Raw genomic sequence first — 25,134 nt, forward strand, 5'->3', positions numbered from 1 at the left:
ACGTGACCACGTGGCTCACACCACTGATGACCTACTGTGATGTGCTCTTCCAGCTCGGCCTACTTCCCAGTGGCTCTGCTCCCCATCCTCCTAACAACAGGACACCCCACAGCTCCAGTGGGGACTTGGTCTACACCCGCTCCCTTGCTGACCTCATACAGATTCATACGCGCCCCGCCCCCCCCCACCCTCTGAGGACTTTCCACTGGGTTCCAGCCTTGAAGATCCATCTCCTCTGGAATCTAATGAACATCTCAGACCAAACACTTATGCTACGGACTGAACGTTTGTGTCCCCAAAATTTGCATGTTGAAGCCCTGTTCCTCAACATGAAGATATTACCAGTAGGGCCACAGAGGCAACTGGGTCATGAGACTGAGTCCCCACGAGGGCATGAGTGTCGTCAAGAGAAGAGACACGTGAGGTGAATGTCTGTCCGGTGCAAACCAGGGCCTGAATCGCTGGCACCTGGCCCCAGACCTCCTGCCTTCAGAACCGTGCGGACTAATTTCTGCTGTGGGAGCTGCTCTGCTCTGCTCTGTGGTATTTCTTGCAGAACCTGAGCTGGACAGTATCTGGCCCACGCCTGCCACACTGGCTCTCCTGTCCAAGAGACAACCCCGCCCTCCTGGCTGCAGTCTGTTCCCCTGCACCCACGTCTGGGCCCCTAGTGGGTCTGCTGGCTTACAGCTACCTGCACTGAGAGCCCACGCGCCCAGAGTCTCCGCTGCCACTCCTCCCTGCCTGGACCCCAAGGCCCTTCTCCATGCAGCAGGTGGAATGTCACCGCCTCCACTCCCGGAGGTGAGGCTAGCACCAGGGGTGCCTCCGAACAAGGGTGACCCGGCTACCAGAGGACCCGAGCATGCTGTCCCTAGCCTCCAGCCACAACAAGACCCAAAGCTTGGTCCTGACAAAGGTATGCACCTGACAGACCTGGAAGGCTGCCCCCAGGGGGGAGAGAGCACCTCTTGCAGGCAGTCCAGAGACCCCCAAGCAGATGTGGGTCCGAGAGGTTCCAGATTGCTACCACCTGCCCACAGTGCCTGGAAAGGGCAAACAAAGGTCCTACCGTCCAGCTCATCTGCGGCCTCAGGTCACCTGCACACGCAATTTCTCAAATGCAGCATCCAGACAACAAATATGGAGACAAATGAGAAAGCCCAGCACGTGGGCTGTAGGAACCAGACACCCCCACAAGGACAGAGACCAGAAGCGCACAGGAAGACCTAGCACTGTATCCAGGAGGGCAAAAGGCTGTCGGACTGCAAGACAAACCAAAGGAAAAGCTGCATCTTACAAAAACCAAAAATAAGACCACCACCTGTGAATTTGGCAGTGGATCAGAAACATGCCAGGAGGGAGTTGGGAGGTGGGGGACAGGTCAGAGGTGCTGAAGCACAGGGAGAAACATGGGAGGCAGCATGGCCTCGGGGGCCGTGGTCTGGGCGGGAGAGGGCAAGGGGGGGGCCAAGAATTTTCTGGAACAAATGAAAACAAAGCCACATCTTCAAGTTTAACAAATTCCTGGTAGAACAGAGGAGTATATAATCAAAACTAGACCCATTCAAGTGGTAGAAATGTTGAGATTTCTCAAAGAGAAAATCTTCAAAAGAGGCAGGAGAAAACCCAAACCGCCTGAGACTCCAGACTTACAGGCACCATCTCAAAAGCAGCAGAAGTCAGGAAAAGAAGATGTTTAGGTCCCGAAATAGAATGTCTGCCTAGAATTCTACAGCCTCGGAATGCAACTTGCAAATAAAATCAGAAAACATCTACTGCCAGTGGACATCACTAGAGGAACTTCAAAAGGATGTTCTTTAGACAGAAAAGCATGACCCCAGATTCAGGGCAGGGCCCCGGGGGGGGGTGTGGGACAGAGTGGGAGACAATTAACGTGGGAAAACACCAGTCGGGGCCCACCTGGCACAGCTCTTCCCAAGTCCCTGAAACGTGCCCAGAAGGAAGCTCCAGCAACCCCCACCAGGGCATAAGATGCCCAGCCCAGGGGCAAAGCCTTCAAGGTCTGGGATCCAGGGAAAGTCCTCAGGCCCCTAACAAGATAAACCAGCCACGGTGAGCCCACACACCAGAGCTCACTGGCCAGGAGCAGACTCGGGGCTGCCATGTGTCCGTGTCCCTGCACACACCCACCCTCTGTGCCCACACCCGGCCAGCCCCCACAGCCCCACTCGGTCCTCCTGTGACAGTCGAGATGCTCTGCACTGCCCGTCTCCACCCTGGTCCACTGCCCATGACCGCCCTGACTGCCAGGCCCCCTCTGGTCGGCGGCGGGCCGGGGGGGGGGGGGGGTTACCTCACCTGCTTGGGATTTTTCCCACCTGAGTGGCAGGGGCCACAGCAGGAGCCTGGCCGGAGGCACAGCCCCAACCTCACTAGGGGCAGCCAAAGCCTCTTGCTGACACGGACCAGACCTGAACGTGCTGGAAATCACCTTCTAGATTCTCACCTCTGCTTCTCCTCGCTCTGTCTCTACAAGGCGAGCTGTGAGGCTTGCCCGGCAGAGGGGCACCAAGCGGGGCACACTTACTCCTGCTCTGCGGTGAAGAGGTCGAAGCACCCATTGGCCAGCATCTGGTCCAGCGTCTTCAGCAGCGGCACAGACACCCTGAGGGGGGAAGGCAAATGCTGAGGCCCCAGGCGTCAACCCCGGAACCACTAAGATGCGGGCTCCCCCAGAGGCAACACCGTCCCAATCCAAATCCGGACGAGACATTGTGTAGAAAACGACAATCCTATTATATAGTCCACATGGAAACACTAAGGATCAAAAAAAGCCAAACAGCTAAGGGACGCGAGAGTGAGCCGCACCACTTAATTTCAGCTGCAAAGCCCAAGGGAGCACAGACCAAGGAGCAGAGAAACCCAGAAATGAGCTTACATATCCAAAACTGATGAAAAAGTGGAAAAGCAACACTGTGGAAGGGACAGATTTCAACACACTGGACACCCACACGCAGAAACAACACACACATATGGATCTGTCACTCGTGTCACACCGAAAATAACCCAAAACTGACCTTAGGTCTAAATATAAAACTTAACACTACAGATCTTCTAGAAAACGTCAAGGGAAACCCTTGGTGACCTTCAGTCAGGCCGAGATTCTTCGCTCTGACACAAACACACCTGTAAAAACCAAGGGGAGGAGCCGGAGCACGTGCACATGGACGCGCCCGCTCAGAGTCCGCCAAGGGCGTGGAGGACAGCTCACCACCTGGAAGGGGGTGTCTGCAGGCCACTGTCTGACAAAGGGCTTGCGCAGCTCACGCAAGAAATCTCAAAACTCAGGAGGGGAAACCATGACTACCCAACTAAAAAACAGGCGGGAGGTCTGAACAGACCCTCATCGGGGAGGAAATCCACGCCAGGCAGGAGGGAAGCCCCGAAGCCACAACGACAGGCCACAGTGGTCAGAACACACAGACCGCGCCTGGACCCTCAAGACGCCCCAGAAGGGTATAAAACACTGTGACCGTTTTTGCAAAACAGTGTGGCAGGTTTTTAGAAGTTGAACATCCACCTGCCATGCAACCCAGCTAGCCTGCTCCTCAGCACCAACCCAGGAGCAAAGTGGGGACATGTCCACACAGTCATGTCTGCGAATGTCCCCTGCAGCTTTCTTTTTAACTCCGGCCACAAACAACCCTGGCGACTATCAACAGAGGAACCAAGTGTGGTCTGACCGCACAATGGAAGCCAGACACACCGCAGATTCCACTGAAATACACTCGTAGGAAATGCCCACTGAACCCCAGTGACAGAAAGCAGATCAGCGAGAGTGGTTGCCTAGTGCTGGGCGCGGGAAGGGGTGACTGGTGACAGTTACAGGGATGTCAACAGAGTCAAAGTCTACCGAACTGCACCCTTTACTCACACTCAGTGCTATCCAGGAAAAGAGAAAAGACCATTGGTGGAGCGCCCATTTGCTTCCCACAGACAGGACAGGCCAACAAGGGCCTGCATCCACGCTATTGTGACCGGGGCCCGGCTACCCAGGACAGTTGAGAACCAAGTCCAAGAACAACCCTCTCAGAGGACTTTGGGAAACACCTCCAGTTCCAAGGTCAGGGCCCAAGGGCTGTACACACTGCCTTCAATGGAAAAGCAGTTACCAAAAACAATACAGCAAATATGCTCAGAAAACAAGTCCTACTTCTTGCTGCGACATTCTAACCCTGCAGAGATCTCGACACACAAGTGGGTGTGTCCACGCACAGACCAAGGAGACGTCACCTCGGGGAAGAGCCACGTGTACCCTCCCAGGCTCAGAGCCTCGGTCATCTTTTAAAGTCCTAATCTGGCTGGCCCACGGTGCAGGCTGGTGGCAGCTCCACGACGGTGATGTGGCTGGTAGGGCGCCGTGAGCCGTGGGCACTCCCTGGCCTGGCTGCAGTCAGGTCCCCACCTGGGCTACCTCACCGCCCCCTCGCAAATCCCGGTGAGTACAAGTGAGACCACGGGGGTCTGAAAACCGTGACGAAGGCGACACCCCTTACCTGTCATTCAGAAGGTTGTCCTCAAAGACCTGCAGGAGGGTCCCCCCGAAGCCCTCCAGGGCCTGCGGGTCATTGTGAATCCCCTTCATGTACTCAAAGAGGCTCTGCGTCGAGTACCTAACCTGCAGCACAGAGATGCACTCTTAACGGCAACAAGACCACCACCCCCTCGCCACCTGCCCCAGAGTGCACCGCGATGGTTCCACTCCAACATCCACGATGGAGCTGAGGAGACAGACCAACACAGCGTGGGGATCTTGGCAACGTCCCGCCGGATGGGGCACGAGCACAGAGACATGGAAGGAGCACTGACCCGGAAATGCTGCTCTTGGGGCAGCAGTGCAGACCGAACACCGCAACGACCCCTAAGTTGACCTCAGTGGAGGCTGCAGTCTCCCCGAGAAGCAAGTCAGGGGATCAGATGCTCTGACACCTTCCATTCCAAACTCAACCTGTAGCCCCCAAGGCACTGCTGGGCTCAGAGACCCTCCCCATAGACCCCAACGGAGGAGCAGAAGGAATCGACGCAGTGACCGGGGAAGTGACCGCACGGACGCAGACACAGCTGGCGGTGGGGGCAGCAGGACTCCAGCAGCTGGGGGGGGCACCGAAGAAACCCACTGCCACAGCTGCCTGCAGGGCCCCAGACCAGAGTCGCCGGCCCCCGTGCCACAGACCCAGGATGGGGAGTGACCAGGAATGAGTCCACAAGAGGACGGGAGCCAACGCAGACGCCTCCCAGCCGAGAGCACAGGCAGGGGAATTACAAGGCACGGCCCACAGGAGAGCACCGTAGGCTAATTCCTGGGGAAAACGTGACGACAAAGATGAGCCTGCAGGGCGCCCGGGTGGTGCAGTCGGTTGAACGTCAGCCTCTTGATTTCGGCTCAGGTCATGATCTCAGGGTCGTGAGATCGTCAGGCTCTGCACTCAGTGGGAAGTCTGCTTCAGATTCTCTTTCCCTCTGCCCCTCCCCCCCATGCGCTCTCTTAAAAACAAACAAAAAACACATAAAACAAAACCCAGATGAGCCTGCGATGAAAAGGCACAAGAAAGATTTCAAAACAAAGTGAACGTCTGGTAATAAAAAACAGAATTATGGAAACCAAAAAATTCAGCAGGGGGAGGGAATAAACAGCAGATTGTACAAAGCTGCAAAACAAAATAGTACTTGGAAAAGAAAACAGAAAACCAGGGAGGACGGAGCACAGGCGGACACGTGGGGATCATAAGGGGTATGCGGGAGGAGGAGATCCTGAACGAGAATGAGGAGGGCAGAGAAGTTTCCAGAAGAGAACGCAGAACACAGATCCCAGCAGGTCACAGCCTGCAGCGTCAGAGGGGAGCTGCCGAGCACCAGGCGAGGGCTGAGGGGGGCGTCCCCAGAGCCGAACCAGGAGCAGCGGCCCCACCAGACAGGGCTCTTGCTCTGGCGACATCGGCACCCAAGAGCACAGGCAGGTGAGTGAAAACGCATTCGCCGTCCCCACGAAAACCCACATGTGACCGCGCAGGGGCGCAGGACGCCCCCCAACGGCTCCAAAGCTGGGTGCACACGACACTGCTCCCGGGTCCAAGGGGAAAGGATGTGTGACCGCCACGCCAGCAGAAAGGACACGAGAAAACAGACCAGACTTATCCCGAAAATGACGGCACGAAGAGGAGGAAAGAGAAGCAAACAGGGCGAAGCAGCAGCGGGCAGGTGAGGTCCAAGGGCTGCCGAGCCCAGCGCTCACAGGAGAACCAGGCTGCCCCGTGCCGTGTGTGGCGGGACACTGTCCACACAGAAGCTCACCACAGTTTTCCTCGTAGTTCTGTGTGCTTCAGGTTCTAAAGAGTCCTGCCACTGAGCTTCCCACTGGGAACGCCAGCCCACTCTCAGGAGAGGTTAACACTGTCCTTGGGGGTCCTGCCCTGGAAACCCAAGGCCAAGGGAAGGGGCGGACCCTTGACCCCACTTTGACCCCCAAAGCAGAGAAAAGACCGGCACAGCGAGGACCAAGCTGCCCTCCCAGCGTGTGCCTCTCAGCCTCTGGCTGTCCCTGACAGCATCCGTCCCACTCAGACCTCCCACGCCGCCCCAGCCCTGGGCCAGGTGCCACCCACCACCGTGGGCCTGGGAAGAGGCCTCCTCACCGTCGACTCGGTCAAGCCACCCACGGACACAGCCAGCCCCAGCAAGACGTGGTAGCGGTAGGTGGGCAGCCCCAGGAGCTGGGTGATGCGAGGGAAGGCCTGGGACGGCGCATTCCAGTTCACGGAGGCCACGTCGGATCTGCAGAGAGTGAGCCGACAAGCTGGAGGGGGGCCCGCACCCGCTGGGGGTCGGGGACCCCGGCCTCCCGTACCTGGGGAAGAGCTTTTCCAGCTCTCCTCGGTGGGGCACGTGCGGGACAGGAGAGCCGTGAGAGTGCAGCAGAGCCATGAACACGCGGGCGGCGTGCGCGCGGATCCGGTCAATCTTCTCACTCGCCTGCTGGGCTACGCAACACATGACCTGCTGACAGCTACAAAACAAGAGCAAGGCCGTTAGCCCAGCTTGAACCCAGGGCACCAGCCAGAGCGGCCCCGAGATCATGGCACCCACTCCAGCCTCAGGGGGGACGGGACGCAGCCACAGTGAACCTGAGCCCTCGGAGGCCTGAGCACCAGGTCTTGGGTGGAAGCAGTGCAGACAGATGGGGTGGCCTGGGTGATGGGGGAAGGGGACACAGGAAGGAGCTGAAGGCAGGAGGGAGGGAAGGGAGGCCCCGGCAGCAAGAGCAGCCTAGACACAGAGACCCCAGCCTCGCCCCCAGTGCTGGTGTCCTCCCACAGACCGGGCCAGACCCGCGCACAGGAGGCACTCACACGCTGGCCTCGATCAGCTCTGGCTGCTCCCTCCCTAGCAGGAGTGTCAGGTCCATCAGACTGGTCATGGCGGCCTCACGGACCCTGCAGGGACAAGGAGGTGATGAAGAGCCCCAGGTGCCATGTGAACCGCCAGCCACACTCAGGAGGCTCAGACACCTTCAACCAGGGCGAGTTCCAGAGACTGACCATCACTTCAGTAGGAAAGGCCCACCAAACGCAGCACTCGCAGCTAGCAAGAGCACTTTCTCCTGCGCTCTGTCAGCAAGCACGCATGTCTGACACCCGAAGGCAGGTGCCAGGTCCCAAGTGCACACAAACAGCACTGAGGTGGCCACAAAACCTCCAAATGCAGTGCAGCCTGGTCTACAAAGCTTTCTCCTGGCAGAGAACCTGAGGGACAGATGCATACAGATCAGCTCACGTCTGCCACTGCCACCACCCTTCCAGATCAGGACGTCACTCTCCGCTCCGACAGACTCACTCCACATTCGCTCACACTGAAGAAAACGAAGCTTCCACAATGTGAAAACCTGAGCCCACACCATGACTGGCCAAACCAGGGTGAAAGCAGCACTTCAGACTGGGGACACAGCTGGGCAGCAGGGACCACAGACCCACCCCGCACCACCAAGGCCAGCAGGTCCTGCAGGCCAGCCATCAGCCCTGCCACCGACAGACGGAGGCCCCGGCCCACAGGAGCCCAGCCGGTGAAGCACTGAGCACAGGTGTGGGGGTGCTGGAGGCACGAGACAGACACGGGCCGGGGTTCACGGGAGCGGGACAGGCTGTCCCCAGGGCATGGCTGCCAACCAGATGCCGCTCAGGCCCTGAGACATATGCCTGCCCATCTGCAGGCGCCAGGCTGGGCAGGGTGTGGGAGACGGGAGGACGGCGGGGCCCTGTGGACCCCCAGTGTCTGTGGGTACAGCACTCACAGGAGAGGTGGGGGAAGAGTACGCACAGAGGACAAACCCAAGCCTGCACACACACCCTCGGGGCCTCCCCAGCTCCTTACAGGTGGCACACGGTCCAACCCCACACACAGGGCATCAGGCGGCCCGCACCCACACCACAGGCCTGACCTTTGTGCTCCCTGCAAGCGTGTGCACACCCAAAGCCTCCGCGATTCTGAGTGTACACTTTCTGGGTTTAGTTAGCGCTACAAAGAATGGTTTTAAAAAAAAAAAAATGGCGCCTGGGGGGCTCAGTCGTTAAGCGGCTGCCTTCGGCTCGGGTCATGATCCTAGGGTCCTGGGATCGAGCCCCGCATCGGGCTCTCTGCTCAGCGGGAAGCCTGCTTCTCCCTCTCCCACTCCCTGCTTGTGTTCCCTCTCTCGCTGGGTCTCTCTCTGTCAAATAAATAAATAAAATCTTTAAAAAAATAAAAATAAAAACAAATAAAACTAAAAAAAAATAAAAGACCAAGTGTTAAAATACTAGGAGAGAACAGAGGCAGACACAGGGTTGCCACAGATCCCAGAACAAACAGGCAGAGTCTTTAAACAACATGCTGACAGAAAACAGGTGGAAAAATAAGTAACTGGAGACTTTCTAAGGAGAGCAAGAATCTTCTGAAAAGGACCAAACATCGCTGGGCTCCCACACCCGCACTGCACAGGCCTTTGGGAGGAACACTGGCACCAGCACCCGAGCTTCCTCCTCACAGGGTTCAGTGTCTGTGCTGCTGAGGGACCCAGGAAAACCCACCGTCCTTCCGGCTGGAGCTGTAAGGAGTTGGGACAACCAGGGCCCCCGAGAGCACAGGGAGCGCCTTGCAGGGGTGTGCCCCAGAGGGGGACCCCACGCCCACACAGGAGGGCTGCCCACCAGACAGAACATGGGTGGCCACCCACATCAGGTGAGGTGGAGACCGCAGCTCTGTATTCAAACCAAGCACACTGGCCACTGGAAAGCCATCAGCACCCTCCGGAGGAGTGAGGGAACCCATCCCCACAGCAAACCTCCCGGAGCCAGGATCCGCTCCAAAACCACATGCCCCACAAAGAACCAGGAAGAACAACCCGCTCTCCAGGGCACACAACTGAGCCCGGGGTGAGGTCTGACCAACATCACCGACTGACACAGACCCCGATCAGTGCAGCTCCCCCAGCCCGCATCCTACAGGGATAGGGAAGCGCAGGGGTCGGGGCTGTGCTGTTGTAGGGCCACCAGGCAGCTGTCAGGGCGGACTCCCCAAGGACACAGGGGCGCCCCAAGCTCCCACCGAGGAGCCCTGCCTGCATCTACAAGGGCATGCCAAGGCCATCAGGGCCCCACGCGGCCATGTCCCCAACACCACCTGGGACTGAGCAGAAGGGAAGGAAAGCAAACCAGTAAGGTGAGGGAACATCCTGACGGAGGAAAAGGCAGGGAAGGCTGGCAGACACAGAAAGTGGGGAAAAGCCCCAGACGGGAACTGTAATGGAACGATAACAAAATTAGAGCTCTCTCAGGCGACCCTGATGGCACAGGTAACACAGGGAAGAGCCAGTGAACTTGAATGTAAATTAGAATTTACACAACTGAAGAAGAGGAAAAAAAAAACTGAAAAAGAAATGAGTAGAGCCCCAGGGCTTACGGGCAGGAATGGGGCCCACGGCGGGACGAGGTGTCCAGGATGAGGTGGGGCGGGGGAGATTTAAATAAAGTGGCCAAAAACTTGCCACATATGGAAAAAACGTGCATTTCTTTTTTCTCTTTCAAGGCTTCACATAAAGCTCAACTTCTGTTTCCACTGTAATAAGAGAACAATTCCGCCCAATGTCAGTGACACCTTACCCCACACAGCCTCTCGGCACAACGCCCATCACAGCATGTCCAGAACGAGAGACAGAAGTCCTAAGGGTAGCTCTCAGCTCCTCCAATGAAAGGGTAACTTGGTTTGCTATTTACAGTAAACTGAAGTCTTGGAAAGACGACAGATGCCAACGTGAGAACAAAGAAATGACACACAAAGCAAACCTCGCGCCATGGGCACAGCCTCCTCTCGGCTTGGGCTACAACAAGTTTTCTGGGGGCGTCCTTACGAGAACAGTCAAGCCAAGGTTTCTCCCAAGCCTGAGATGTGGGTACCTGGTTTCCCATCAGAAGGGGCCACGGTTCACTGTGCAACTGAATCCCCAGAGAAGTACCCATCTCCTCCTCCAAAGTGGTCTGACCCCCTTCTTGCCCTAAACTGCCACATCAGGGCCTTTGTTTGCTTGAACTTTCTCAGAAGAACTGGAAAGCCAACCATGGGGGCTGGCATGAGGGAGTGGCAAGTGTCTGTGCTTTAGAATTTAGTATCTTTCAGAGAAGAGTGGAACACAACCATGAGCTAGGCCCAAGGATGCTCTGCTGTCCTGAGAACACAAGCCCGGGGGGACGGCGCACCTCAAGGACCGTGAGCAAGAGACCACCTGCCACCTTACCATGCGCCCACGTCCCCACGGCTGTCGGTGGTGTAGTCGTGCAGACAGCCCAGGAGGGTGCGGTAAATCTGGGAGACGTTCTCTTCACACACAACCTCGTCTGGGGCCCCTCCTGCTCTCACGCCAACTGTCTGGCAAACCCTGAAATTATTAAAAATGCGTGAAATATGGCAAGTGTCTGTGAACCCCATCTTTCCCACCATCTTGGCCTGACAGGACACGCTGAACCAGGCCAACAACCTCAGAGGTGGAGTCAGAGTTCCTTCCATGCTGACATACACTGAATGACACTTTTCCCCAAAATCACATTTCCTAGTGTCTGCAGCTTAAAAGGTGTGCAGAAGGCCACCTGTCCTGGCAGAAAGGGGTGGTGCCACCGTACAGCAGAAGAGGGACACGGGTGGGGGACAAAGAAAGGAAAGCGTGTCCTGTTGTGCGTGCTGTGTGTGGCCAGCACCACATGGCACTTCCAGACTTGAGCTAAGGTTCATGCCCCAGTTCTTGAGGTGGGTTGCTATTCCCAAAACAAAGAAGTCTAATATTCACTATAGCGACAATGAATAAAGTGTCAATGAGCCTCTGAGTTGGAAATATTCTTTGACAACCCTCTGAAAAGAGAAGAAACGAGAAAATAAAAAGTTACACTGCTGCTTCAAAGTAGATTCATGTGAGACTGGGCTCTGGCCCACACCGACAGAGACCACCTCAGTGTTTGGTCGCTGGCCCCCAGGAGAGCAAGGACTGGGGAACAGCCCGGAGGAGACCCACCTTGAGATCGCCTTCAAAGCATCCCGCCTGGACTCGGCAAAGCTCACATCCTCAGGACGAATGACAGTCACGGCTCCCAGGCCTGCCAGCACCTGAAAGGCAGTAATTGGTCCTCAACAGAGCGTGCACCTGGCAGGCCACACGCCCTGCTGCAGCCCGGAGGACACGTGGAGGGGGCACCTGCTGCCCCCGGTCACCTCTGTGGGGCATCCAAACGCCAACTGCCCCCTTACGGTCCTGTGGCCCACAGCTGGAAATTGTGACAAATGATCAGCCGACTCCTGAGATCTCGATCCACTACTTCTTCTTAAAGGGCCATTCGGTCCTGAGAGTCATATGTTCCAAAAGGCTAAGCTGCAGAGTTGAGTTTTAGGCAGTCTGTCCAGTGCCTCTGACCCCGAGACGACGTGCGCAGGAGGGGAACACAGCATGGCTGTCTCAAGGCAGGAGCATGTTTCCACAGAGGCAGCAAGAGCTTCCCTCTGTCAGACTAGAACTCAGCCCCTCCAAGTCCCCCCATCACACGACAGTGTCCACCCAGCACCCTCAAGAGCACCCCGTTCCCTTCCTCATGGCCACACACCTGGACGGGCATAAATTCGTGGTCTGACCCTCCCAAACCCTCCCCCACTGGGCTCACACGCAACGCCCAGACCCAACAGGCCATTTCTTCAGGATGCGGGGCGCCTCACCTGCTGCAGCCTGCCTTTCAGGAGGAAGCGCGGGAGGGCACCCAGGGCCAGCGAGAAGCCACAGCGAGCCATCTCCTCTGGGCTCTGCAGGTCAGCGAGATACTGCCGTATCAGCTCATCTGAAAGGCAACGACAAAAGGGCGGCTGCCTCCCTTCCCGCACAACACACTCTCCTTATGACATCTCGGAAATGCGTGAGTAGGCAGCGAGAGAGAGGGAGGAAGCATGCCAGCTTCTGAAGCAGATGTATCTTAGAAACGGCTCTGATCAAAACATTTTAAGAATTTTTATTAGGTGGGTTTGAGGTTTTCATAGGCAATTTTAATACATGATTTCACTCTTAGGAGAATAAATGCAGGAGGGGTTAAGAATGCATGATGTGGTCCTAGTCACCAGGAACACAAAGGCACACGGTGGACGGGATGCCCTCCCAGGGTGAGCACGAAGGGGCAGAAGCTGCCAGTCGGGCTGAGGGCACACTGCGCACAGAGAGATGCTCCCTGAGACGGGAAGGCCATCGTCAGGGATGAAACAGGGACGGGAACAGAGGGTGCAGGGCAGACTCAAGGGACAGTCAGGGCGGGAAGGGCAGTGGGGCTGCCAGGCTGTCCTCAACCAACGCAGCTCGGGAGGGGCCAGGAGCCTGCACACCCCGACCTGTCCAACCATCGTGACCAATTCTTGTCCTTACTGCTTAGATGTCAACAAGGCACAACCGTGGCAACATGTGCACGGAAACCTCAAGGGCCTACGCAAGGACAGCGAAGGAACACCGAAACCCCTGTGCACCCCTGATGTGGCCACTGGTTGGGGTCTCCACACACTGACGGGGACTCCAGAACACTGCTCACTCTTCCCGCGTGCACAGCGACGCCATACTCTCTTCTCAGGCAGAAAGTGAAACGTGACCTTATCATCCCAGTTTTTAAAAACAGACTAAATGCAAATGTAACACTGCCTATGGTCAAGGGAAAAACTTCATAAATTTGGAAAGTCTGTCAGAAGATCACGTTACAGAATATTTTATTTAAAAAAAAAATCACACGATTTTTACCATTTAAAATAATTTAAAAGCATTTCATATGCTTCTGAAGTGACTGTCAGGCAAGAGAACGCTACAGGGCACCACAGTGGGTGGACACGAAGCTTCTCCATCCAGACCTGTCAAGGGTCAGATGAACCACACGAGGGGGTTCTGGAAAACCCAACTGAGGCAATGCTGTGCAGCGAGGCTTGTGTGAACAGGGAAAGGGCAAAGTGCACGCACATGCCAAGGACCTGCACCAGGAAACGGTGGCACGGTGCATATGGAAACCCTAAAACCACATTTGCCATAAAAAAGTCACCGAAGCAATCACGGACAGGGAATCAGGATGTGCTAGGACAGCAGAGGCAGACCCCCTCTGAGCCGACAGAACCCCGGCCATCGAGGACCAGAAAGAAGAGGAAGGAGCCAAGGAACAAACACCAAAGGAAACACAGGAACAAAAAATGGAACAGGAAACAGGAGGCTCCCTCGGAGGCCAGAGAAGGAAGGGTTCCATCCACGTACAGTGGGAACCTCCAAAGCACAAAGTGGGGGAGTTTACTGGAAAACGTCTTTCAGGCAGACGCTGCTGACATAAGCACGGGCTCTGCATGGTGAGCATCGTGCTTGTTCTCGCCCGTTCGGGGGAGTGCCAACACACCAGGGATGCACCTGTCTAGAGCCAAAGAGGGATGAACACCTGCGGCAGCTACAGGAACCTGGCAGATCCGAGAGCAGCAGGCCTCTGTGCCCCCTTCCCCCGTCCCCATCTCCGCCCAACGCCCAGCTCGGGCCCCTCCCTCCCACACCCTGTCCACTCACAGCAGGAGGCGGTGCGCCAAAACCCATACCCTGCACCCCCACTTCCTGCTGGAGGCCCCGCGGCCCACTCACCCTGCCTGGCAGGATCCGCCTCCCCAGTCTCCAGGGCGTAGTACTCGCTGCAGAGAGCAGCCAGGGCCAAGACTGCCGCTCCCTGAAATAAAGCGGGACGTGAGTGCACCATGCAGCCTCCCGGGCGCCCAGCCGTCGGGTTGTTCTGCTGTCAGGCCAGTGATTAAATTTGAAACAAACAGAAACTGAATCATATACTCCTTTCCAGCACATCTGTTGATCATCGTCAGATATCTGTCAGATAACTTCAAAATTCTCTGCAACTAATAATCTGAATGGAAAATATGATTTCTTCCATTCGATGCAAAGTCTTCTAATAAAAGTTAATTATAAAATGGGGCATGTTTTTCTTTCCCAGCAGAATGGGCAAAGGGCAAAGTGTGTGTTGTTCACACAGAAGTAACATACAGGCCTCACTTAGAGGGGAAGTTGCGGGGCCAGGGTCGGGGGGAGGAGAGTGGGAGCTGATGTGGCAGCAGCCGCGCCCCCCAGGCCGCCCCAGAACACCTGTACTGCCAAGAGAAGCCTGAGCTCCAGGTAAGCCTCTCAGGGTCAGACAGACAGCAAAGGGCAAATGCTGGATTTCTATGTTTTTTCCACTGCTTCCCCAAATCAGGCTGCTGAGCCCAACAGAGAAGCCCTGGAGAGAGGTGCCGGAGGCTGCACAGGGAGGGGCCACACAACACAGCATCACACCGAGATGTCACCTGTGCAAACTACCACAATCCCTGCTGGTGTGAATCAATTAAGGGAATGCTCTTAAAAGGAAATTTTGAGGCCTGACCATGAAACATTCAGATTCAACTAGTAAAACCGTACTTGGATTCTACAGAACGATAAAGTTCCTTCAAAAAAAAAAAAAAAAGCATATGCAGGAGGCTGGAGAATTAATCATATGGGAAACCAACACGGACTTCCGTTTCTCCACCCTCAATACCAAAGCCCATCAACACCCACACTAGGACCTCCGTCACAGCCCCCCTAGGCCAAAGTTACCTGTCCCAGGATAGGACAACAGCACATCGGCCACCGGACACACACACTCTGTCCTTGCTCAAGATAGCCAGCACTCTCAGGCAAGGACCCTGGACTGCGGCTCCCACCTACACCTGAGTGTCACGGCAGAGTCTCCAACCCCACCATTCTGCACCTCAACAGGACACAAAACTCCCCAACTGAATAAACAATCACTATGGACATAGAGGAGAGATGTTCAGAAGCTGAATCTAATTTAACCAGAAACTGTCATATAAAATTTAAATATTCTGGTCATCATTGGCTGCATTAGTTTTTCTGATTATAAATTACACAGATAGTGCCATCTAGAATTCCAAATATAATTATGGCATTTATCAATGATCACAACATCTGTGTATAAAAGGGACTCATAACGCACACAGTCCTTTGAAACAAACACTAAAAAAAAAAGATTAATGTCACTTTCTTTTAGATTTTATTTACTTATTTCAAAGAAAGAGAGAGCACGTGAATGAGCAAGGGTAAGGGCAGAGGGAGAGGGAGAAAGAAAGACTCTCAAGCAGACTCTGCACTGAGTACGGAGCCCAACATGGGTCTTGATCCCAGGACCCTGAGATCATGACCTGAGCTGAAATCGAGTTGCACACGCTCAACCAAGTGAGCCACCCAGGCGCCCCCAGCGTCACTCTCTATACAGTGCAACAGCCAGAAAAATCTTGCTTACCATACCTTGATCTGTTGTCTAGAATGACTTGAAATAAGATGGAGATTTCTCAGTGTGTCATTTATCAGCCACTGCCAACCATCTGTCAAAGGGACAAAAGACATTCATTTACCCAGTTAAGAACATGTAGATGAAATTAAAAACAACAGATCTTCTACCTCTTAAAGTTGGTAACCTTAGAGATGAATCTGGAGAAAATCTAAGGTAAACGTTACGCAGGTTATACAAAAATCCAAGGGCGCTCTCCATTCGGAGAGAAAGCCTTCTTTTGGCTACTGAAATGTCAAACTGTTACCGTGAGAAATTTTTGCTCTTTTAACACCGCAAGCTTCAGGGCACCACTTCTGGAAGCACCTCTCTCTCAAACAATGTCCCTGGGCCCCCACCCATAAAAACCTAAATATTTAACTCAGTTAGATCCCACACTGAGCATAGAATGCTAAATTTATCCAATTCTTTTTTTTTTTTGGTCTCCTGGTCCCAGAACTTGAGGCTGCAAAAGCAAAGAATAAAGTCAGCCAAGGGATAAAGGTGACCCCAAGGCCCCTTTCTTACTGCCTCTGTGGCCATGTGCCATAGAAGGTGGAGGGCTCGAGGCCTGCAGAGGGGCCTGGCCACTGCTCCACAAGAGCTGTCCCTCCTCACACATCCTGCCTGCACCCCAGGTCCTGCAGGCCTGCACCATGCATCTGTCAGGGTAAGGGACAACCAAGACTGCCCAGCACTGGGGGCAGGTGCCACAGGCAGAGTGGCAGCCAGGAGCTCTGAGGAAGGAGCCTGACCTCGCATTAGACAAGGGAAAGATTCTTTCTGAGGAGGAGAGTGGGGGGGATGCTCATTATTTACAACGGGTTATCATCTATCCTAGCTGGTTCATTTTCTTTTTAATTTGAAATAGTTCTGGGAGGAAATGCTACAGTGTGAGTCCACAAAGAAGAAGAAAAGCACTTACCAATTATGACGTCACCTCTAAAAGGCATCTTGGAAAGGGACAAGTTTTCTATTAAAATGCACACTATGAAGGAAAAGAATAAATGCAATGTCATTCTCCAGAAGTGCCCACTGCAGCGCCCACCCTGCTGAGTGCTGAGCTGCTGGTACCAAGTCCCTCCAGCCACTCCGGACGCGTCAGTGCCGGTGTCTCCGGACACACCAGTGCCCGTGTCTGGCCAGCCTGTGAGCAGCCCCAGCACCTCCTCAGCTGTGCAGCCTCAGGGAACCTGCTCCAAACCTGGCCCAGGTAGAGGCAGCCCCAGGGCCACACGGAGCAACACAGCCCACAGCTACAGATGTGACCCCAGGGTCACCCACATGAATCCCCAGGGACAACTCTCGATTCAGAGGACGCATGTGCTGACGGGGCCATCGACACTTACAAGTGACCAGGAGCTATGGCACCTGCCTGAGATGAGGACCACAGAGGAGCTGTTAACGCAGGAGGAAAGGGGGTCTCCAAAGACAGTGGCAACAGTCCTGTCACAGGTGAGACTCACAGTCCACCTAGGTCAGGACAGGTGAGCACCCAGGAGTCCACTGAGGGGCCAAAATGCGGACAAACCAAGAGCACTGAGCTGCATGCTGTCAACAAACAAAGAAATTAATGCTATTATCCTCAACAGAATGGTCCCTGGACAAGCCATGGTGTAAAATCTTGGGTAAATTCCTGACCTCTGTGAATAATTAGTGTCAGTTTTTTTACAGAACACAACTGCACTACTAGGTATTTACCCCAAAGATACAGACATAGTGAAAAGGGGCACCTGCACCTCAATGTCCATATCAGCAATGTCCACAATAGCCAAGGAGCCGAGATGCCCTTCAACAGATGAATGGATAAAGATGTGGTCCATATATACAATGGAAGATTACTCAGCCATCAGAAAGGATACATACCTACAATTTGCACTGACGTGATTGAACTGGAGGGGATTACGCTAAGTGAAATAAGTCAAGCAGAGAAAGACAGCTATCATATGGTTTCACTCATATATGGAACATAAGGAATAGTGTGGAGGACCACAGCGGAAGGGAAGGAAAACTGAATGGGAAGAAATCAGAGAGGGAGACAAATCACGAGAGACTCTGGACTCCAGGAACCTAACGGAGAGTTACAGAAAGGAGGGCGGTGGGGAGATGGGGTATCTGGGGGTGATGGGTATTAAGGAGGGCACATGTTGTGATGAGCACTGGGTTATATGCAACTAATGAATTGTTGAACACTACATCAAAAACTTATGATGTACTATATGCTGGCTAACGGCTAACTGAACAGAACAAAAAAAAAGTTGAAATAAGGGATTAAAATAAATGACCAAAATTGTCACCATATAAAGACTAAGGAGTGCACACTTTGAAAGGGATTTTTCAGTGTAAAGGAAACTGAACATATTTAGAAATTATAAAAAATAAAAATTCCAAGAAGCCAATTCAGTATTTTTGCAATTTTTTTCTTATATTAAACTTATTTACTGTTTAGATTTTTAAGGAGTATTCTTTATACACCAATTTTTATTGTCTATGATGATGATGATGATTGACATAATCTGTACATTACATATCATTGAAGACCAATGGTTTGGGGTCCCTAAATAAATGTACATAGTTCATCAAAAAATCTGGTATTTGTGAAAATATTGCATCATTTCAGCTATTTATTACTTTAAAAGAAAGGGGGGGCCCCTGGGTGGCTCAGTCATTAAGCGTCTGCCTTCAGCTCAGGTCATGGTCCCAGGGTCCTGGATCGAGCCCCGCATCGGGCTCCCTGCTCCGCGGAGAGCCTGCTCCTCCCTCTCCCACTCCCCCTGCTTGTGTTCCCTCTCTCGCTGTGTCTCTCTCTGTCAAATAAATTAATAAAATATTTTTAAAAAATAAAATAAAGTAAAAAAAAAAAAAAAGATTACCACACCCATGGCAGAAATCGGTCCAATATAATCAATAGGTTAAAGACACCACCCACTGCAAAGAAAACAACCAAAGTGTGGGATGGAATCCACAATGCTCAAGGGAGGGTGGCCCTGGACCCACCACACCACAGAGAAACATCAGAGAAAAAACTACCACTGGCGTTTTGGTGACCACCCCCAGGCACCTGGCACGGCCACACCCACCCTCAAGCAGGAAGGAATGGTGCTGCTTCCCCACGGACAACCCCCTTTTTAGGCTCTCTCTACTCCCCCCTTTGGTCCCTCAACTCCCGCCTCGACCGCAGAAACCAGGCCTGAGCTGGAGTGTGACAGAAGTCAGGCAGCCAGGCTGGGCGCAGGACAAGCACCTCCAGACCCTGGTGCTGACAATAGCTCCCCCCGAGGTCACAGAGTGCTGGGGTGCTTTCCTGCCGTCCCGCAGGGACCCAAGGGCCAGACAGCCGTGCCCTCAAGTGCCGCCGGCCAGAGCTGAGAGCACAGCCACGCAGTCTGCATGGTGCCTGGGGTGCCGCAGAGCAAAGGTGAGCCGGTCCCCCTCCTCACAGCTCCTGACTCCCATTACCCATGACCAGGAACAAGGTCCCACCTAGCGCTGGCAGAGACTCCGGCCACCACCCTGCTTTTCTCTCTAACAACGTAACCAACTCCTGGAGATCTCATGCCATTGTGAGCAGTCGTGTGATTCTCCATGCTCTCCTGACGGGCTCCAGCGGTCACTGCACCGGCAGTGGCCACATGTGCCTGTGGGCGCAGACCGCCCGTCTGCCCTTACACGGCTCTGCGTGCCGAGCCTCAGCAGTGGCACCCAGGACGGTGAGCAAACTGGAAAGCCTGTGACAGCTCACACGCTGGGGCTGGAGCCAGGGTTGCTAAGCTCTGATTGTGGCCAACCTGAGAGAGAACGCCGTTGTTCTCTCTGGTTACGGGAACCAGCATCCCCCTGCCTGCTGGAGGAGGCTGAGCACCTGTCAGCAACGCAGAGGCTCCCTGGGTCTGTGCTCAGGTGGAATCTCTGCTCTGGCAAATTTAAGAGATCTGCGCAGCCTGTAAACAATCACCTTTTCATTCACCACAGGACAAGGATTTCCTCTAATTCTGTGTTGTGCCTACTGGCTTTATACATGGTGTATTCCCCCATCCAAAAGTTTTCAATACTTAATGTAGACAAACATACTTTCTACTGCTTGTTTCCAGTTATGCTGGGTGGCTATGTGCCAGAAGCCAGAAACAGAACAGAACCACAGTCCTCACCAGTAGGAACTATCGGAGGAAGTATTAAGACGCGGTGTCCGGGTCTGCTTTACAATGCAGGGAAAACAGACAAGTGGCAAACAATGAGACTTGTTGGAGCAGGAGCAGAGATAACACGGGGCTCCACAAGCTATCTCTCTGTGTTTTTGTGTAGATTTGAAATTTTTCAAATTAAGATTTTTAGGGACCGATGCTATCCTACAATGTCTCCTAAAATTTCTTTGAAGTTTTTTAAATTCTATTTCTTGTATTTGAGTTTTTAGTTAATCAGAAATTTAGTTCTGGATATATGAGGTGAGGACATGATTTTCTTTTCTTTCACACAGCCCTTGGTGACATCATCATCCCTCAGTAAGCCACCTTCCACACCAACGTTGGAAGTACCTGTGTCACATATCAAATTTCACTCGTGTCATTACATCGGCATCTACTTCTGATGCCGTCTTCTGATCTACCTGCCTGTTTGCCCACTCCTAAGAAAATGCCACTCTGCTTTGAGTGGTTTTACAGTATGTTTTAAGGACTGGAAAATCCAAGTCCTCAATATTTTATTTTTTAAGACTTTATTTATTTGAGAGAAAGAGAGAAAGCACAAACACGGGGAGGGACAGAGGAAGAGGGAGAAGCAGACTCCCCGCTGAGCAGGGAGCCCCCCACAAGGCTCAATCCCAAGACCCTGAGATCACGACCTGAGCCGAAGGCAGATGCTTCACCGATGGCCACCCAGGCGCCCCCAAGTCCTCAATATTTTAAAAAATAATTTTCTTGGAGATTTGCCCTGAACATGAACTTTAAATGTATTCTATCAAGTTATAAAAAAGGGGGGGGGCAGTGCCTGGCTGGCTCCGTTGGAACAGCGTGTGACTCTCGATCTCAGGGGCTGTGAGTTCAAGCCCCATGATGGGTGTAAAGATTATTTAAAAACAAAATCTTTAAAAAACAAAAAAACACAGGGCTTTGTAACTCCCTGTGAGTCTACAATCATTGCAAAATAAAAAGCTAAAAAAAAGTTACAGACTAGGTCATTCAGATCAACCCACCAGCTAAGTAAGAACATTTTTATTTTTTTTATTATTTTTTTAAAGATTTATTTATTTGAGAGAGCAAGAGAGTACGTGAGGGGGGGAGGGTTAGAGGGAGAAGCAGGCTCCTCACTGAGCAGGGAGCCCGATGCGAGACTCAATCAATCAGGGACTCCAGGATCATGACCTGAGCCGAAGGCAGTCCCTTAACCAACTGAGCCACGCAGGCGCCCCGTAAGAATATTTTTAAAAGGCTGGACAAAAGTAAACTGTGTGTGCTTAAGTCACTGCGGAGCTGCCAAGGAAATGGAGAGCCACAAGCAGAGGCTGGGGGCCACAGCCCTGAGCTGGGCCACTTCTGCCAGAGTGGCCGTGGTGACTCTGGAGAAGGCACACACTCGAAAATCCAGGAAGACAGAGTATCCACACGCCTCTACAGGCAACTGGGACAGAACGTGGAGTCCAGAGCACCTCACGGGCCTTGAATCCAAAGGACCACATCCTAGACAAACCTAGACGCAGGTCAGCTGGCTCCAGCCGGCACAGAACCACTCAAGCCTGACAGGGATGGAGGCGCCCCAGGCTGCTCGCACCCCTGGCCTCCAGCCAGAAGCCAACGGAAAAACCCTCTGGGGGAGGAAACAGTCCTGAACCTCAAAGGACTTCTCTAACTCTTCATGCCCAGTGTCCACACCTATACAAGCACAACCACACAACTCTACACAATATGGCACTGTTACACATAGATTTTAAATGCTTACTTTGTTCAGAAAGGTAAAAGAAATCATTAAAAACTATGATAGTAATACAGAAACTATTAAAACATAGAGATTCTGAACACAAAATTACAAGAATTAGGGGACGCATGCGTGGCTCAGTCAGTTGAGCGTCCAACTCTTGATCACAGCTCAGGTCTTGATCTCAGGGTCGTGAGTTCAAGCCCCATGCTGGGTGTGGAGCCTACTTTAAAATAAATTAACAGACAAACACAAGAATTAGGAATTCAATTGACGGGTTTAATAACAAATAAGACACAGCTGAAGAGAGAGCCCATGACATGGACTATGGGGCACAGACCCCACACTGAAACGGACAGGCAAAGGGAGGAGGCAGGAGAGACGTGAAGGTGGAGACGCAGGTCTACCTTGCGAAGCCTGGAACCCCGGACACAGTGGGAGAAAGGGGAGCAGAAGAGTGAAATCTGGAGAAATAATGGCTGAGTTCTTCCAAAAGTGACCCAAACAACCTGCTGACACACAGATTACAGAGGCCCTGTCACCCACTTGCTCTCCGTGTGTTGTGTGAGCCATGAAAACCAGACACGAAGTGGCCAGAGAAAATTAACAGACTGCCTCCAACAGAGCAGCGAGGGATAGGTAAGTTCTCAGCAAAACAGGAAACTGAGAAAACACCACAAAGTTGTCTTTAAAGTACCGATCAATAAGTCAGTGTGGAACTTAAGTGCTACACCCAGCAACAATACCCTTTAGGGATGAAGGTGAAAAAAGACATTTTCAGACAAATCAGAGGTCTTACTGCCAGCAGACATGCCCCATGGAAAACTTGAGCATCTGTTCTTCAGGCAAAGGAAAAAGACCCCTTCAGAAGCTCAGAAATGCAGAAAGGAATAAAGAGATTTCTTAAAAGACAGGCATGTGGATACATTTAAATGAGTTTCAACTACATAAAACAACAGTTTTGTGTGACTGAAAACATGTATGAAATTGGAAGACATGACAAGAGTAGCTTGTGTCAGGAAGGTTGTGCCTGGGTCCTCATCTCCCACACTAGGAAGCAAATTAGTAATATGTGTTCAAGAAAAATGCTCTGGCTTACTTCCTCCTGGTGACTAAGTGCCCTGGAGGGCCTCACCTTCCTCTGTCCCCACGTACTGACCTGGCAATAGCTCCGACTGACCCAACAGGGTGCAAGCTAGTGCCCCCACCCAAGAGCAGCAACACCCCCCAGCATGTGCCCCCCCACGATGGCCCCCAAGGCGCAACCCTTGCAGGCAGCCCCCCAGAACAGAGAGCAGGGTGGGAAAGAGGGAGGGGTGGATGGAGAGCACCCCCCCCAACATACACACACCCACACGACAGACCACAAGCCACAGCAATCCTCCGGGGTGGTATGAAAACACCAAAACAGCAATAAGGTTGCTTTTTTTTTCTCTGTCTTTGCACAAAACAAAGCAGTTTCTCTATGTCACCATCACTCCAGCATGGGTAAGTGGTAGGTGCGGCAGGTGAACAAGGAGTGGGGAAGGCAGCCTCTCCTCAAGTCTTTCCAAATACCACCACCAGGAAGCAACTGAGAACAGGCAGTGATTCCGTGCTCCCCCACTCATCACGGCTGGGCGGGCCTAGGGGACAGGCCCAGCACCACGCGCTGCCCGGGGCACGCCACGTGGTGCGGACTCTGAAGTGCACCCCGCCACCATGTGAGGAAGGGCCTGACGGTACACATGTTCCTTCTGCCGGTCATTTCCTGTCTTGAGAAGCCATTTCTCCTAAGCTGCTGACATAGATCTGTGATGGTGGGTGACATACGTCCGACAGCGCCCGGGTGTGCGTCCAGCAGCTGCCGTGATAAAGCTGAAGCAGCTCACCCACTGGCACGGGAAGCTGCGATCACTTATCAGCAAGGCGTACTATACACAACAGGATCCCAACTTCACAAGGCATAACTCTTCAAGGAGAGCACAGCTACCTTGATGGAATCCTAATACACAGGCAACGGCGCAGCAGGAGACCCCGTGGTCAACAGGGACCACGCCTCCAGGGGCCCACCCTGTAGGCCGGACAGCGTTGCTCTGGCTGCGAGCTGGAGAGCCTGCACCCACCCTATACAAGCCATGAAACCCAGGAACAGTCTGCAGATCACGAGCTGTGAACGGCGTGCAGGGGAGTCTGAATGGCTCTGCACCCGAGGGCAGTGACCAAGTCCTCATCCAAGGGCCACATGCTTATCTTGGCCAAATGGCAGCCCCTCAGCAGTTCCAGCTGTCAGCTCACAGAAACCAGTTCTCGTGTCTGGAGTTTATTCTCCAGTGACATCAGTCGAACTCATGGGAACGGAGAGAAGCTTCTGCAGGCCAGGCGGGAGGCTCGGACAGAAGTCCAAGGGGTCGGCACAGACTCTGCCGTCAGCCAAGGGCTGCAGGGTCGCAGGCCTTCTCCCTGTGCACGACCGTTTGGTGGCGCACGCCAAGCGCGCTCACTCAGCGCTTCAGGAACTTGGTCACCAGCAGCCCATGTGTAAGGCAGGGGAGGCCCCTCGGGGCAACTGGAGTCAGTGAGGACACAGCCCTCCAGGTACTCGAGACAGACCATCTTCATTAGCAACGGACTTAGAAACTCAAGTCAGGCTCCCTCCCCGGCACCGTGTGGAACGGTCTACGACACGTCTGTGCTTCCTTCCTTGCACCCGTAAAGAGAATCACTGAAAATAAAACAACTTACTTGGAAGAAGCCCGAGGGAAACCTGAGCCTTGTAACAAACCGCCGGGGATCTGAGGGGACCCCACCAGCCTCATCTAGGGTTGAGAGTCTGGGCGCCACTTTTACAACAGACTCAGATCTGCAAGCTCTGTTCAGCTCTCCTGCTGCCACTGCCTGAATCCCTCCCTCCACACCTCAGCATCGACTTTGCCCTTCGCTGCTCCCCTGACGTGTTTCCTCAGCAAGTGGCTTCGTTCTTCTTTCTCAAGGACCAGCACCGACACAGTGTGCGGCTATGGCGCACTCTGGTTTTCTTGGTTACAGCCTCTCGCCGTTATGCTGCTCCTCACCTGCATGCTACACAGGTGTGGGTGTGTGCACACCGCCCCTCAGGCCATGCGGCCCTGCTAAGGTCGCCTGTGCCTCTGAGCACAGCCAAGCTGCAGAGGAACGGGGCATGGACTCGCGTGTTGATGATGTTGCTTTTTAAACGGACCCCAGGAGCCCCTGACTTCTTCCCGCTTGCAGGCCGGGCAAGTGCTGTCCTGTATGGTCTCAGATGCAGAGCAATCCTGGGGGCACAGCTCCCTGTCAGGCCACCACACCACTGTGATCTGAGACCTCTGCTGTG

The 25,134-nt window shown here is 53.5% G+C and overlaps 2 protein-coding genes across 5 annotated transcripts in view; one reads left to right on the top strand and one right to left on the bottom strand.

Annotated features, from left to right (window-relative positions):
- The window catches only part of B3GNTL1 (UDP-GlcNAc:betaGal beta-1,3-N-acetylglucosaminyltransferase like 1), a 117,951-nt gene extending 107,162 nt beyond the window's left edge, over positions 1–10,789 (top strand). Inside the window, exon 14 of the mRNA XM_073886124.1 lies at positions 10,078–10,789. The gene's annotated coding sequence lies outside the window, so the exon portion shown is untranslated. The remainder of the gene's footprint in view (positions 1–10,077) is intronic.
- The window catches only part of TBCD (tubulin folding cofactor D), a 158,211-nt gene that overhangs the window by 7,585 nt on the left and 125,492 nt on the right, over positions 1–25,134 (bottom strand). For all 4 annotated transcript variants that reach the window (XM_025859685.2, XM_025859681.2, XM_073886120.1 and 1 more), the window contains 11 exons: positions 16,819–16,881; positions 15,872–15,948; positions 14,165–14,246; positions 12,244–12,362; positions 11,552–11,643; positions 10,784–10,924; positions 7,371–7,454; positions 6,869–7,027; positions 6,657–6,795; positions 4,521–4,642; positions 2,552–2,629 (listed from right to left, as the gene is read on the bottom strand). In XM_025859685.2, the coding sequence (XP_025715470.1) occupies positions 2,552–2,629; positions 4,521–4,642; positions 6,657–6,795; positions 6,869–7,027; positions 7,371–7,454; positions 10,784–10,924; positions 11,552–11,643; positions 12,244–12,362; positions 14,165–14,246; positions 15,872–15,948; positions 16,819–16,881 (1,156 nt within the window). The remainder of the gene's footprint in view (positions 1–2,551; positions 2,630–4,520; positions 4,643–6,656; positions 6,796–6,868; positions 7,028–7,370; positions 7,455–10,783; positions 10,925–11,551; positions 11,644–12,243; positions 12,363–14,164; positions 14,247–15,871; positions 15,949–16,818; positions 16,882–25,134) is intronic.

The sequence above is a fragment of the Callorhinus ursinus genome, unplaced genomic scaffold (assembly GCF_003265705.2).
Source record: "Callorhinus ursinus isolate GAN/ISIS: 27379988/994484 unplaced genomic scaffold, GSC_fseal_2.0 scaffold68, whole genome shotgun sequence".
Taxonomy (NCBI): Eukaryota; Metazoa; Chordata; class Mammalia; order Carnivora; family Otariidae; genus Callorhinus; species Callorhinus ursinus.